The sequence below is a fragment of the Carica papaya genome, chromosome 2, assembly GCF_054855325.1.
Source record: "Carica papaya isolate Zhongbai chromosome 2, ASM5485532v1, whole genome shotgun sequence".
In the NCBI taxonomy this organism is placed as follows: domain Eukaryota; kingdom Viridiplantae; phylum Streptophyta; class Magnoliopsida; order Brassicales; family Caricaceae; genus Carica; species Carica papaya.
Window position 1 is genome coordinate 29,638,115 of NC_142310.1, and position 14,312 is coordinate 29,652,426.

The 14,312-nt window shown below is 32.4% G+C and overlaps 2 protein-coding genes across 2 annotated transcripts; both read right to left on the bottom strand.

Annotated features, from left to right (window-relative positions):
• Positions 1 to 4,325: 4,325 nt before the first annotated feature.
• On the bottom strand, positions 4,326 to 6,087 carry LOC110825535 (uncharacterized). The gene is made up of 5 exons (XM_022056001.2): positions 5,738 to 6,087; positions 5,436 to 5,602; positions 5,257 to 5,344; positions 4,891 to 5,073; positions 4,326 to 4,805 (listed from the first exon to the last, which is right to left on the bottom strand). Exons 1-5 carry the CDS (start codon positions 5,841 to 5,843, stop codon positions 4,486 to 4,488), a joined length of 864 nt encoding a protein of 287 aa, XP_021911693.2. The 5' UTR covers positions 5,844 to 6,087; the 3' UTR covers positions 4,326 to 4,485.
• A 6,174-nt stretch (positions 6,088 to 12,261) lies between these two features.
• LOC110823836 (Bifunctional inhibitor/lipid-transfer protein/seed storage 2S albumin superfamily protein) lies at positions 12,262 to 13,109 on the bottom strand. The gene is made up of 2 exons (XM_022054324.2): positions 12,733 to 13,109; positions 12,262 to 12,493 (listed from the first exon to the last, which is right to left on the bottom strand). Exons 1-2 carry the CDS (start codon positions 13,061 to 13,063, stop codon positions 12,477 to 12,479), a joined length of 348 nt encoding a protein of 115 aa, XP_021910016.2. The 5' UTR covers positions 13,064 to 13,109; the 3' UTR covers positions 12,262 to 12,476.
• Between the last annotated feature and the right edge of the window lie 1,203 nt (positions 13,110 to 14,312).

A 14,312-nucleotide genomic window follows, 5' to 3' on the forward strand; every position in this document is an offset into this window, starting at 1 on the left:
TTACAATAAACTCATTTATCAGTAATAAAACCTTTTACCATTCACTTACCTCGGTGAAATTCATAAAACAATATACGAAAGCAATAACATTATCATCATCATGAAATCATATAAAATGTGTAACATAATACTTATCACGCCCTTGCAGTTCAATCATTTCACAATTACTTTTCCTCATTCACCAGCCTACTAGTATCCATGGGGATCCATAGAGGTCCCGCTACCCGTTACCCTTAATACTTGTAATCAGATTCCAGGGCCGTCCCCATACCCCGTCCGGTATGGGTGCCAAAACTGTAAACCTCAATACCCCGTCCGGTATGAGGGTGAAACGGGCCGTCCCCATACTCCGTCCGGTATGAGAGACCACAATCCCGGTAGGGTCCCCTACGGACCCGGTCCGTCCACCATCTCCCAGGATATCTAGTCAGGCTGAGCACATTATACCATTATCAATCTACACAACCTTTCATTTTTCTTTTCCTCAATCAGCATCATCAATTCACATTTAAACAAGCAAACAGCAGTTTATGCCAAACAGACAACATACAGTATCGGTATTTCAGTCATTCAACCAATAATCAATAAAACAGTAAAATATGCACACGAAACTATAAAATGAAAACATCAAACCTCATACTGCATTTAATACTGAAAATTAGATCAAACAATAACAGACCAACATTGTATCAGACTCGAGCTCCATTGGCAACCTCAATCAATTATACATCTATAAAGTCTCAAATTACTATTTAATTATTTATTAATCTTTAATACCGTGATAGGAAATAGGATGAGGGATCCTTACTCATTTCGGGGTCCGAACACGGCTTCACAGTGCGCCTACAGGCTGTCCTTAATTTTCCCTGAATTTTTCTCGGGGAACTGAAACGCACTACTGGTACCTGCACGTGTTCCAAAAAATCCCAAATTAGGCCCAGGGCCCCTTTCGGCCAATATCGCAACTCCGGCACGGCGGCTCCGCCGTGCTCCGGCGACGGCGTCGCCGCTTGCAGCAGCGGTTCGCCTCAGGTTGGCCGTTTTCGATCGTTTTCGGCCGAATTCGGCCACACTCGCATTGGTTCCTGTGATAAAACAACCCTACGGCCCTCGGGGGGCTAAAAATTTACGGAAAACCGAAGCTTACCGGCGGCGGTGCTCTCGGGTGCGGCGGCTCTCCGGTGAAGTTCGTGTTTTGGTGATTCGGCTCCGATCAACCTGTAGAGAAAAGAATGGTGATCACGGTGATATAAAAATTGCATTAAACGGAGGCCGGGAAGGGCCTCATCGGAGGCAAAAACTGAGGAGGGACGCGGCAGCGCCGCTGGCTTTCGGCCGTTTGGCCGGGATTTTGGCTCCGATTTGGCCACTGGAGAAATCAGCGTGGAAAAACGAGTCGGGGGTATGAAATTTACCTCGATCAGCGGTCAGAAATCTCCCCGGTGCGGCGGCGGGTGGCGGCAGCCGGCTCTGGTTCGTCTTCTCCGGCGAGGGCAGGCGGCTAGGGTTTTGTGGTCTGGTGTGAGGGTTCTATTTATACCCTTTTGCCTTTTGATCTTAGCCGTCCATTTTGATTTAATCTGGACCGTCCGTTTTTGATTAAATCTGGGTCGTCCGTGCGATTAAATCTGGGTCGTCCGTCCGCGCGATTGATCTGGGCTGTCCGATCGCGTGCACGCGGATCGCCAACGTGGCCCGTCCCCGGTCGACGTGCAAACCGCCTTCCTAGGACATATTATATCGAAGGAAGGGGTGTCAGTGAACCCCGAGAAGGTTGAAGCGGTACTTGGTTGGGAAAGGCTGACAACAGTTAAGGAAATTCGCAGCTTCCTGGGGATGGCAGGTTATTACCACCGGTTTGTCGAAGGGTTCTCCAGTCTAGCAGCTCCTCTAACCCGACTCACAAAGCAGAACGCAAAGTTTGAGTGGAATGAGGACTGCGAAAGGAGTTTTTCAGAATTGAAGAAGCGACTAACAACTGCGCCACGTCAGCATCTATGTATGTGATATAATTAATGAGATCAACTAATTTTTATCTTATAGAGACCATCACATATATATTAGTCTTGCCGGATCATTAATATCTCACTTTGATAATCCAACGATTAAGAACATTTTAAATTAAATCATAAAATATTTTAATCTCATTATCAAGATCTCCATCTTTATGTAAAATCTATAAATTTAATTAAGAACTTTATCAAATAAACTAAACAATAAGATAATAAAATACTATTGGTATATATTAAAATAAATTGTTAAATAATAATGTATCAATATATTATACGAATAATTGGATCGTTGGTATAACATTTATATTTTCAAGAGTATATACATATATATATATATAAAATAATAATTTAACAAAATTATATTTTGACATGAGAGAAGGAAAGATTCTAAAGTGAAAGGTAAGACAAATTAAAATAACAAAATTGTAAATTTTTAAATATAACAAAAATGAAAGGAGAAAATGTAATTTTCAGAGGAAGCCCAAAATGTAATGGGCCTGGGCTAATAATAAGTGATTAAGATTTGGGCCCTGACGTCACCACCGCTCCATGTTGATGTCATAAAAAAAGTTTTTTAAAAAAAACAAACAAACAAACAAAAAGTGGCCGCTTAATTAATTGTCACTTTTATAATCCATAATACAGACAAATAACAAATACATATTTAAAATTTAAAAAAAAAAAAAAAAAAAGCTATTTGGGATTTGTAAAAAAGTTAAAGCAGAAGATATTCTCGCGTAGATCAAGGATTTATTTTCTTATTTTTTTTTAAATATTCGTATTTTTTTCTAATTAAACGAATATGGTCGTAATTATTATGATTATTATTAATTATTATTTGGTGAGGTTGCAGAAAAGAGCAGGCAGAGGAACCAATTGAGGAAAATGCTTCTTCCACCAACTCAGCAGGTCCACTAATCATATCTGTACGCCAATAATTACCACAATTTTGGAATACAAACATTTCATTATTTTTCTATTATTGGTAAATTATTATAAATCACTCCCTCTACTTTTTACCAAAATTATAACCTAATTTTTTACTATTTATTAACCCCATGTGTATATAATTAGGTGTTACTCTAATTAACCCCCACAGTAATTAAGATACATTTATAAAGACAAAAGTAAGTACGTAAAGATCTTTACAAGTAAATCCCACTAAAATATGGTAAATGTTTGTTAACCCCTGATTACGAAATTTATTTATTTATTTGTTAAAAAAAACTAAAAAGAGTTAGTGCTTTCAAATCAATTACCTTGAATAACAAGTATACACGTATGTGTAAAAGTGTGTGTGTGTGTACACACAACACACCTAGACAGAGTAGCATGTGCTTGTACGATATATTAGTAATATATATATATATATATATGTTTGTGTGTACGTGTACAATAATAATTGAGAGTAAGATATGATGAGAAAATGAAATGAGAATTAGATGTAAAGAATAATCATAAAAAATATATATATATATATACAAAATCTAAATGGGGTCATGGTGTAATGAAAGCATGCAAGCATGGCTTAAAAAGGTCAAAAGCTTATTCACCTAAACAACAAGAATCATTGTCTTAACCAGACAAAATTCCAAGTCTTTTTCAAACCACACTTAATTTGCCATACAGCTAGCTTATTTGAATCTTAATTTCACTTTAATTAACAGCTAATTACATATTAACGTAATAACAAAATATAAATATTAATTATCCGACCATACACGAGAGCAATAATTCTTAAACAACAGTAACTTGCTGGTAGGAGAAACATGGTGTAACAATTATTGATTTTCCTTTTTTTTTTTTTTTTTTTTTTGGTCTGACCTGCAACTAATACAACTCCATTATTGTTGTATAATACAGTAAAGCAGATAGAACTGATTAGAACACGTAACTATTCTCTCCAAAAACACCTTACAGGTACTTGCACCACTCCTGTTTGCTTAATTTGTCTCATCTCCACCTATAATATAATACATATACACTTATATATATATATATATATATAATCTCATATACATCTATACATACCATACATCTTTTATTTGGTTAATTTTGTTGAACATATTTGATCATAATTTCAATGGTTCTTCCTATCTTTGTGCTTTATTCCTTGCATTTTTTTTCTTTTGTCTCACTTTACTCTTTTTTTCTCTTCACGCTTCATTTTGACGTTTTAATATCGCAGATGTTATACACACACATATATATACGTTTATATATATGTATATATAGGTGGATAGATATGGCCTTGAATTAAGGTAGCTAGCACCCAATATTTAACGCTACATTATAATAATGAAACTAGCTAGCTAAACTGTAATTAACAGCTATATGAAATATAATATATAATACTAGTAATAATATATACACGATATGCTCCCACTATCTATAAACTATATATGCACAGTTCAAATTAACAAGAGAAAAACATATATATATATAATATAGATTATATGCTAAATATAATTAATTAGCCTTTGGTTCTGATGATGGTGATAGTGCCTCTGCCTTGAGTATGGATTCTGGTAAGAGCGACGACCGCTTTGCCGGAAAGACCAGGACCATGAGCAGATACGCATGGCCGGCAAGCAAAATCTCCCACTGGATGCTTCACTGGTCTCGTCGGCGGCATTAGTATTCTCTCGTTTATCTCCTTCAACGTCATGTCTCCTTCAATCCCTCCTGGTTTCACCAATGCAAATGGATACACCACCTTTCTTATCACCCTCTTCTTTCTCATCTTCATCATCTCATCACTACCAACATTCCTCATACCCATCAACCCTATCCCTATACATAATACATAAGTTCATTACACCACAAAACTAATTTATCAGGGATTTCTCGTTAAGTGAATTAATGTTGGAAGAAGTACCTGAAGAGGAGGAAGAAGATAAGGGAAACTTGGTAGGAAGGGTGTCTGAGCTATAATGTTTGTAAGAAGAAGATGATGAGTCAACAGTTTCAACGGCTGAGATTGCTTCCACCTCTGCCGTTTTTATCTCATCGGGAACGTTCATATTCTCTTCTTCACTCATTGATGTGCTTCTGGGTTCATCTATAACGACAAATTATGCCAAACCCACATCATTAATTTCTCCCAACACAAAAGACAATAAATATAGCATGCCCTCATAATTACAGTCACACATATACATAAATTGTAGAGAATGTCGAGTATAACATGATAAGCATAAAAGGACAATATTTAAGGGTGAAGAAATATTAAAGTCGTCGTCACCTGAAAACCCATCACCACCAGAAATTTGGTTCATCCAGCTGATATTCTCCTCATCCAGGTCCCAGTTGCAGTTAGAATTCCAGTAGCTCTGAAAAATTTTACATTTATTACATTACCATAAAAATAATGATAAACACTCCCTCAATATCTTACCCTAATATAGACAGTAGTAGTAGTACCTTTGCGAGATGATTGAATTGGTTGCTTTCAGGGTCGCCGGAAATGAGCAAGCGACGTCGTTTGGACGTCTCACTGAACTCAAGCAATGCATCTTCCAAATATCCAGTTGAGATATCAGATCCCAGAGGGGAAGCCATGAATGGTGATAATGGATCTTCATCCATGACTGCACACGTACGAAAACAATAGTTAAGGAAATTGCATATGGGTGTGGGTGTTAAATTAAAACGAAAGTAGAGAGAGGAGGGAAATGGACAAAAACAGTGAAAGATATGAAAGAAAAGAAAGTTTGTATGAATACCAAGAGACATGTCTGCGTTGAAAACTCCAAGGTTTTGAAGATCCCAACCGAGGGAAGAGTTATGGAAGGTGGTGCAAGCAGCCATGGAGTAATGAAGGTCACTCATGATTCCTTTTTTTAATTTTTTTTTTTTTTTTGCTGTTGCTGTCTGGAGAAAAAAAAAAGACTTGAAAAACTGTTAGGGGAAACGAAAGACTGCTGGCCGTATATTTATTGGCTTGTAAAAGAAAAAGGTGAAAGAGGGGGATGATGATGATGATGATTTTAGAAGAAGGAATCAGTCAACGGCAATGGAGAGAGAATTTTTTTTTTTTTTTCAAAGTTATGCTGGTAGTCTAGGGATGTGGAAAATGGGACTCTTTTAGATTTTTTATTTTATTTTAATTTTTTGAAGAAAATTTTATTTTTATTGGTTTTATAGAATGTGGGGGGCTAAATAATGGCAAAGCTTATAATATCTCTCTCTCTCTATTGTTTTTTTCGTGCATGTAAAAAAAAAAAAAGTAGGCCCCACTCTCATTTTTATAAATAAAAATTTGGAAAAGAATTCATCGCATTTGTTCATTTAAATTCAAATATAATTATATTAAATTATTTAAACGTTACTAGTTAAATTAAAATCAAACTTTCAAATTTACAATTTTTTTAATATAAATATTTATTTTAGTACTTAAATCATATTTATATAATAATAATAATAATAATATAATGGATTATATGAAATTATTTAGATAAAAGAGTAAATTTAGTGAGTAAGAAAGTAAAAAGATGGGTCGGACGTAATTCAAATTTCAGCTTTTTCTTTTCTCTTCTTCCTGCTGATGTTGTTACCAACCGCTTCTCCTTTTGGCAACTTTTTCTTTCCTTCCAGACACTGTGGGCTCCACCCAACTCAATTCTCCTTCCACCTCAACTTTTACTCTCTCCAGTTTTTTCTTTTCCTTTTTTTTTTATTTTTACTAATTTTCTCTGGGCCCACTGATTGGCATGCCGGTGGGGTCCAGTACAAGCATGGAAGATCATGTTGGGTGAATGTGGGCCCACCATCCCCTCTCTCTCTCTACACACTATATATATATATATATCTCTTGGTTTCTTCTTTCTCACTTGAGTGGTCCAAAATTGGGTGATGATGATGATTTAATCAGACGGTGGAGAAAGAGGATACGATTTCTGAGGGATTGATCTGACGGCTAGTAAATGATGGCCCATGTAAGTGTATGATTATAGTTATAGGTTGATGGACAGCTGGATTACATACTGGTCATGAGAAGATTGGGTTAGATCAACTGTTGCTACTATTAATTATGACTGCAATACAGATTCTTAAACCAAATATTAACAACCACTAGACAAAATCAACCCAAAAGGGAAATTAATTATTTATTTAATTCCCACTAACAATTACATTTATGAATTTGAATTTGTAGTTTAAACTAAAACTTCTCTTTATTTCTTTGCTCTCCGATGTAAAAAATATGTTTTGTAAATAATAATTACACTAAAATATAAAATCTCGTGTGAGATATTATAAGTTACCGAATTAGCATGTATTTTTAATAAAGTTTTAAATTTTTTTAATAAATTTTATTTAAATTTAAATTATTAATAGTATATTATTTAAATTTTTACCTAACATTACTGTATTTTTAAAATGTAGTACTATAATATTATATAAATTAATTTAATTTACTCGGTGCATGTGATTTGTGTCTACAATTTTTAATGGTAATTTGTATGCATAAATTGATGATATGGGTGGCAAGTACAAAATAGTTTAATTTTGTTTTTGAGTGTTCTATCATTTAAATTTTAAATACAAACGAAAAGGTGGCCAAAAAGTATATGAATTCAAACGTAATTATTATTCACACATCGATCAACATGTGTTCTTTTATTAACACATGAATTGAATTGCAACTATATCTTTTTTTTTGGGTGATTTGAGATCATAATCAAAGGCTGCAATAAAATATATATATATATATATATATTAATAAATAGATGTATAACTAAACACAAATTGATAACAGTTATTTATGCTTTGGTTGAAATTCAATATCTCAATTTCAACACTTGCTTAAGACTAAAATTTTATATATTACATTGTAAAAGAAAACCCAAATTAGGAGTTAATTCAATGTTTTGGATATTTTAAGTATGTGTTTGATTTAATTTAAATTGTTTTAGGAAGAAAAAAAACATTATAAATTCTCTAATAACACGTAAATTGGTATAATCTTTTATAATTTAAACTATTAAAATGTTTAATTAACATAGTTTATAAGCTATTAATTATAATAAAATAATTTTTAAAATTACTATTTTTTTTTAATTTTCGAGCTCCCATACTATTTTTTTAATTTGTTCTAATTAAAAGCTAATAAAATAGTGTTACAATAAATTACATATAAACTGTCTGACGTCTAAAATTTCGTGGAAGTATATTATAGATAATGGTGAACGAAACAACCTTAACATGTCGTGTTTTATTACTGCCACTACTTGTACGAAGTGGTCTAATTAAAGAGAGAGCGATATATATATATATATAGTTTTGCTAGATAATAAATTTTTTTGTTTTTTCTGCCAGATTCTCTGTACCATTTTAGTTCATTCTCAGGCGGAATTAATTAATTAATTAAGAAACTCCATTACGTGTAAAATTTAATTTACTTTTCAATTTTTAATCTGTAAAATAACGAAAATATAACATAAATATAATATTTTTTAAAAATTTATAATTAATTTTATATCCAATTCAATATACTTAAATGTGTTGTTTTTATTTTAGTTGGAAATATAAATTTATTGTTGTGTAATTAAAGATAAAAATGAAATTACTTTTATTATGTATTTAATATGAAAATTGTAACGATATGAAACTTAAAAGTTAATAAGCTCATAAATTAAATACGAAAACAAAATAATATAGTTTAAAGTTTATATTTTTTATACAATAATTTAAAATACTCAATAGTATTATGAAAAATGTCATTTTTAAGAAAATAAATAAAAATCAAATAAATAATAAATAACTGAGCATTCTAGTACGACTTTCACTAACTTTTGAAAGGAATTCGGGTGGTAAACTTATTCACAACCTCCCTTATTGATTGAAATCTAAATTTTATTCCTCTTAATATGAAATAGTTAATGAAAGAGTGAGGTACAATAACTCAGTAAGAATATCACACTACTAATCGATATTGAAAGTTGGTAAAAATCATAAAAATAACTAATGGAACTCTTGATTTAAGTAAATTTATTTATCATAAAAAATTATTTATTGCATATATTTACTGTTGCAAGATTTTCAAAATCGACCTATAAAGACATAATAATTCAAATAATATTTCAATATCATTTTCAAGTGAGCAATAATAACCACCTTCTCTTTTTTATTTGCATACTGGTATCCCTGGGAGTCCATAAGGATATCCTATTACGTGTGAATCAATATTTAATATTATCAACTAACCGACCGTCCTCATTCATCATCCGATATGAGCGCGAAAAATATCATTCATCGATACCTCGTCCGGTACGAAACAACGTTCACGGTAGAGCTCCCTATGTACCCGATCCGTCCACCATCTCCCATGATATCCAGTAAAACTATCATTCATTAATTCATATGACCAATCAATTTTATGTTTGCATATAAATTTTAATTTCACAAATCAACCATAAATCACGCAAGACAAGCAATATATATATCAATGAAGCACAGCTGAATCATTCAACTATTTCAGTATATCATCATGTATTTAAAGCTGTAAATTCAATAATCAGTTACACAAGACAACAAATAAATGACTAAACGGTTCTGATTCCATTGGTAACTTGTAATTATTCTCAAAGTTTTATAAATTACACAAAATACCATATTATCGATTATTAAGCTTCAATTCTATAACAGAGAATAAGGTGAGTGATTCTTACCAAAATTGGTATCCGAATACTGAACTTTCTACTGCGCCTACTAGCAGTCCCTGAATTTTTTATATTTTTTTATGGAGATTAAAATATGTTTCACGTTCCTAAAAATACTCCAAAAAATTCAAAATCAATGTTAAAAACCTTTTTTGGCAAATTTTAAAATTCTAGCATGATAGCACCGCCGCCTGTGGCGGCAGTTTGCCTTGACTTGACCGTTTTCGATCGATTTTATACACATCCCCGTGAGAAAACACTTTAAAGGGGTTTGGTTGGCCAAAAAGAGTCAAAAAATGAAAACCTACTAGCGACGAAATTTTTTGGTGCGACAGCTCCACCGGTTCACATTCGTGACTGCACATTTTTCTCTGGTCAACCTATAGAAAACAGAATGATGAACACAATGGTGAAAAAATTGCACAAAACAATAAATGGAAAAGGGCTCATAGGAGGCAGTTTCAGGTTTTGCCCGCGGTGGTGCTGCCGGACTTTACTCGCACTTTTCGACTCATCCGTCATTTTTTTAATTCCGATTTGGCTATGGAGGTGCTCAAAATTAAATTATGAGCGGATAATAGAATTTTTACCTTTTTTGACAGTCGGAGGTGGCTTCAGCAGCGGTGGATGGCGGTCGGCTCATTTCTCCGGCGATTAGTTCTTCTTCTCCGGTAGGAGGCTGACGGCTAGGGTTTGGGTTCAGTATGATGCGAGATATTTATACTCATCTCCTTTAAATATAGATCGTTCATCGCGTTTGATCTCGACCGTTCGATCGTGTTCAAAGAGGGATCGAATTTGGACCGTTTATTGCATTTAATCGCGACCGTCTGATCGCGCTTGAAGAAGAAACAAATTCGGATTGTCCACGCGCACGAGAACAGCTTCGGTGTCATTCGATTGCGGGCACGCGGATTGCAAACGTGACCTCCTGTGTGACACCGAGTCAGCGTGTTTTCAATTTTATCTTCAACCTATTTTTTTTCATAATTTTATATTAAATAAAAATTTATTAATTTTAAAATTATATTTTTATACATTTTTTTAAATTTTAAAATTAATTCTTGACCAAATTCTAGGTTCAGGAATTACAAAAATTATGATTAACTTTTGCATGTCAAGTAATTAATATAAATGCAATAATGAAATCAATGAAAAAATTTGTACTTATGTGATAAATTAATAAACTAATCAATCATTTGTCTTTTAAGATTATTACCAATAATACAAGAGTTTTAGAAGTTGCTTGGTTACTTTTTATAAATAATGTTAGGCATTTTATTCGACTTTATTCATTTCGTAATTTTGTGTAGGTAAAAACATATCTACCATATAGAGTTACATATGTAAATTAAACATAAACAATATATTAAATTGTAACTCACAAATTATTTTTAATAATTATATTTTTTATTTAATATTCACATAATGTTTTATCTTAGTATTACTTTCGAACCCATATTTATATTTTACATAAATAAAAATTTGTTAACAATTTTTTTTTTAAGAAAAAGCTCATGCAAAATTTATTTAGAATAAATCAAATTAAGATGACAACATTATTCCAAACAATAAAGAGACCAAAAAAAATTTAAAAAGTATACTTAATTATAGTGATTAATAATAATATGGTCTGCGAGGCTATTCACAAAATTCACCGTCTTAGTTTCCTTGTTCAACTTCAGCATCTTAGGGTTAGGGTGAAGAATATTATAGATATTGTAGCCTATAATTATATGCATTTGTATAGATCTTCATTAGTCACTTCGAATGCAATCACGAATAAGGTCGGATAATTCTCAGCTACTTTGCAATAATTGTTTTTGAAATTTTATTTATCTGAAGTATTCAGATACTCTAATATAATAATATATATATATATATATATATATATATATGTTTTCTTTCCCATGCTGCATAATTAGGCTTTGACCCTTAGAAGTGGGGCTTTAGGTACCTACTCGTTGAATAAGCAAACCCCAAATTGACAAATTTGGTTGTCTTCCCTATTGAGGTAAAAGATCAAGATCGTGATATATATATATATATGTATATAATCAATTATACGTTATGATTGATTGAGGTTATTTAATTCTGAGCCTATGGGTCTCATTAGACAAATGGAAAATCACAATTTCACTAATTGTATTCGGCATCTTTCTAAAGTCTAATCATGGGCTTTCTTATTTGAAACCCAGTAAGTACTTCTTGTGAGCTATTACTTTTTGGCAGGGCTTGTGAAAGAGGATTTTCTTCTTAGCTGATGATAATTTCAATTAATTTATTAAGTCCATAATCATAGTTTCAATATGTACAGTGTTAGCTAATAATGATTATATAGTTATGAAATTTAAATTATATATTTTAGGTCATGAACTAAATTTTTTTTGTATAAATATAAAATATATTTTTACCCAAATTATTTTTATATTCTTTTAATGATCAATTATCTTGAATTGGCAGAATGTTTGTTGTTCAACACTTTAATTATTATGTTCATGTTTATTATTACTAATAATAATATGATTCTACCAATTAAGTTCTGACCAAGTCATCAAGTAATTTGTAAGTGATGGAGAAAATGCAAATTATACAAGAAGAAAATCCACTAAAACAAGGAAAGTATTCATCTAATCCTTAGTCTCTTATTGGTACATAAAAATACAATATATATATATATATATATATCTATCCCCTGTGGGTCCATCATCCAATTACCTTGCATGGTAATTGTTAATTTATTATTTAACTTTCTACTTTCGTCATATTAGCTGTTGCACTCTTTTTTATTCAATTTTTATTTTTATGGGACCGTGTATCCTGCAGATAAATCCATACACCAAAATAAAAGTTAGTTAAAATATAAACTAATATTTGATGTTCAGGTAATATATAAGACAGAAAACTTTCTATTTTAATTATTTAAGTTAATTATCTAATTATGTTATTTTAGAAAATTCGTATGAGACTTTATAGTTTGGCATGGAAAACAAAATTCACGAGCACTTTTTTTTAAATGTGAATGGAGTATAAAGTTAAAAAAACAACATTATACTTACTTCCACATTTTTTTCCGGCTTGTCTGTTTTTAATATTGCATCTTTTTGGTATTGTAATGGCTATCCCGGGATTGATTCCGGCCTGCTTTGCCAATGGCGACAAGAGAACCGCACATAGACATCTCGGTGCTGTCCTCAGCAACGCACCCACTTTGGCACAGCAAGCCGGTGGAACATTTGCCCTCGCGTTCCCAGCTGCACCCAGGCACGGGCTCAAGCTGGCCGCCGCAGACCCAATTGGGGTACTCCCACATTCCCCTGCGGCCTCAATCAATCCCTGGCTCGCTATAAGCAACAGAAAAAGCAAGCCTACCTTGGTGCTCGGTGCCATTTCTTGCTGAGTCTTGTTGGTCCAAGTTTTGTTTGTCTTTAGTATATGAAGTTGAGTGTTTATATAGAGTAGGCGGAAGAGTTAGAATGGTGTTTTTCCGGTTAGTGGGGTGGTTGGAAAGAATTAAGGTGGAGGAAAGTTGTGGTTTGTGCTCTGGTTTATTCAAGATGTAATGATTTAATTCATTTGAAGGGAATTCAAGTCTATATTTTTTTATAATAAAATTAATTGGCTTATATTCAGTTCTTCCTTCTGTTTTTTCTGGAATTTTTATACGATTGGGCTTTTTTTTTTCCATTGTTGGGTTTGGACATGGAGTAAAAGAAGAATAAGAAAAGAGAAAAGGTGGTGTGAACGTCTGACTTATGAAAGATTTCAGCCGGGAATGCTTGCAAATTACATTATTCTATCCACTATGATATGATATATGCATTATCAAGATTTCACATAAATTTTAAATTTTTTATTTCATTCAAATGGACATGTTATTTTTTTATGGTATAATGAATATCGAATTGAAATTTGTGCAAATATACAACTATAGAAACTATAACTAGAAAAAAAATATACTCATTTACGAGACGAGACGATTGTTAAATAGATATCGATACGGAGTTAATTAGTAATCCACTCTAGTGAACATCCCTATCTATATCACTCATTAACAAACAACTTTAGGAGCTACAATTACTAGTAAATCAGTATGGATAAATCCTAATATGATCTAAACTAAATATTTCACTAATAGCTTGTTAAATCCATCATAACAAAATATGGATAAATCTTAATGTGATTCTCAAGTTAGAAAAAATTTGAAGATAAAATTATTAAATCTATCTTCAATCTATGTAAGAATCGGCTTGAGATTTAAATGGGTTATCATATAAGTTTATGCAAGAACTTAAACTCAAATCCTAAACAAGAATGCTGTTGACTATCTCTGGAAGACAAATTTAGTCATTTTGAGGGAATATTCGACGAGGAATGTCTTTGGAAGATTCACAAACCTCACCTATTCTATGTTAAAGGTATGCTCGATAAAAAACTAATTATGTGTTTATTGAATGAAAAAAGGATCATGTCAGGGAAAATAATCATATTACCACGAAAAATATCATCCACTTATGCTATCAGAGTATTTGAGAGAACGTTTTTATTCACTTTAGTTTTGTGAAAGATTAGAAAAAATTAAGCTTCATCGCACGAGTTCTACATCTTCCTCTCGGGCATTCAAACAAATATTTCATAA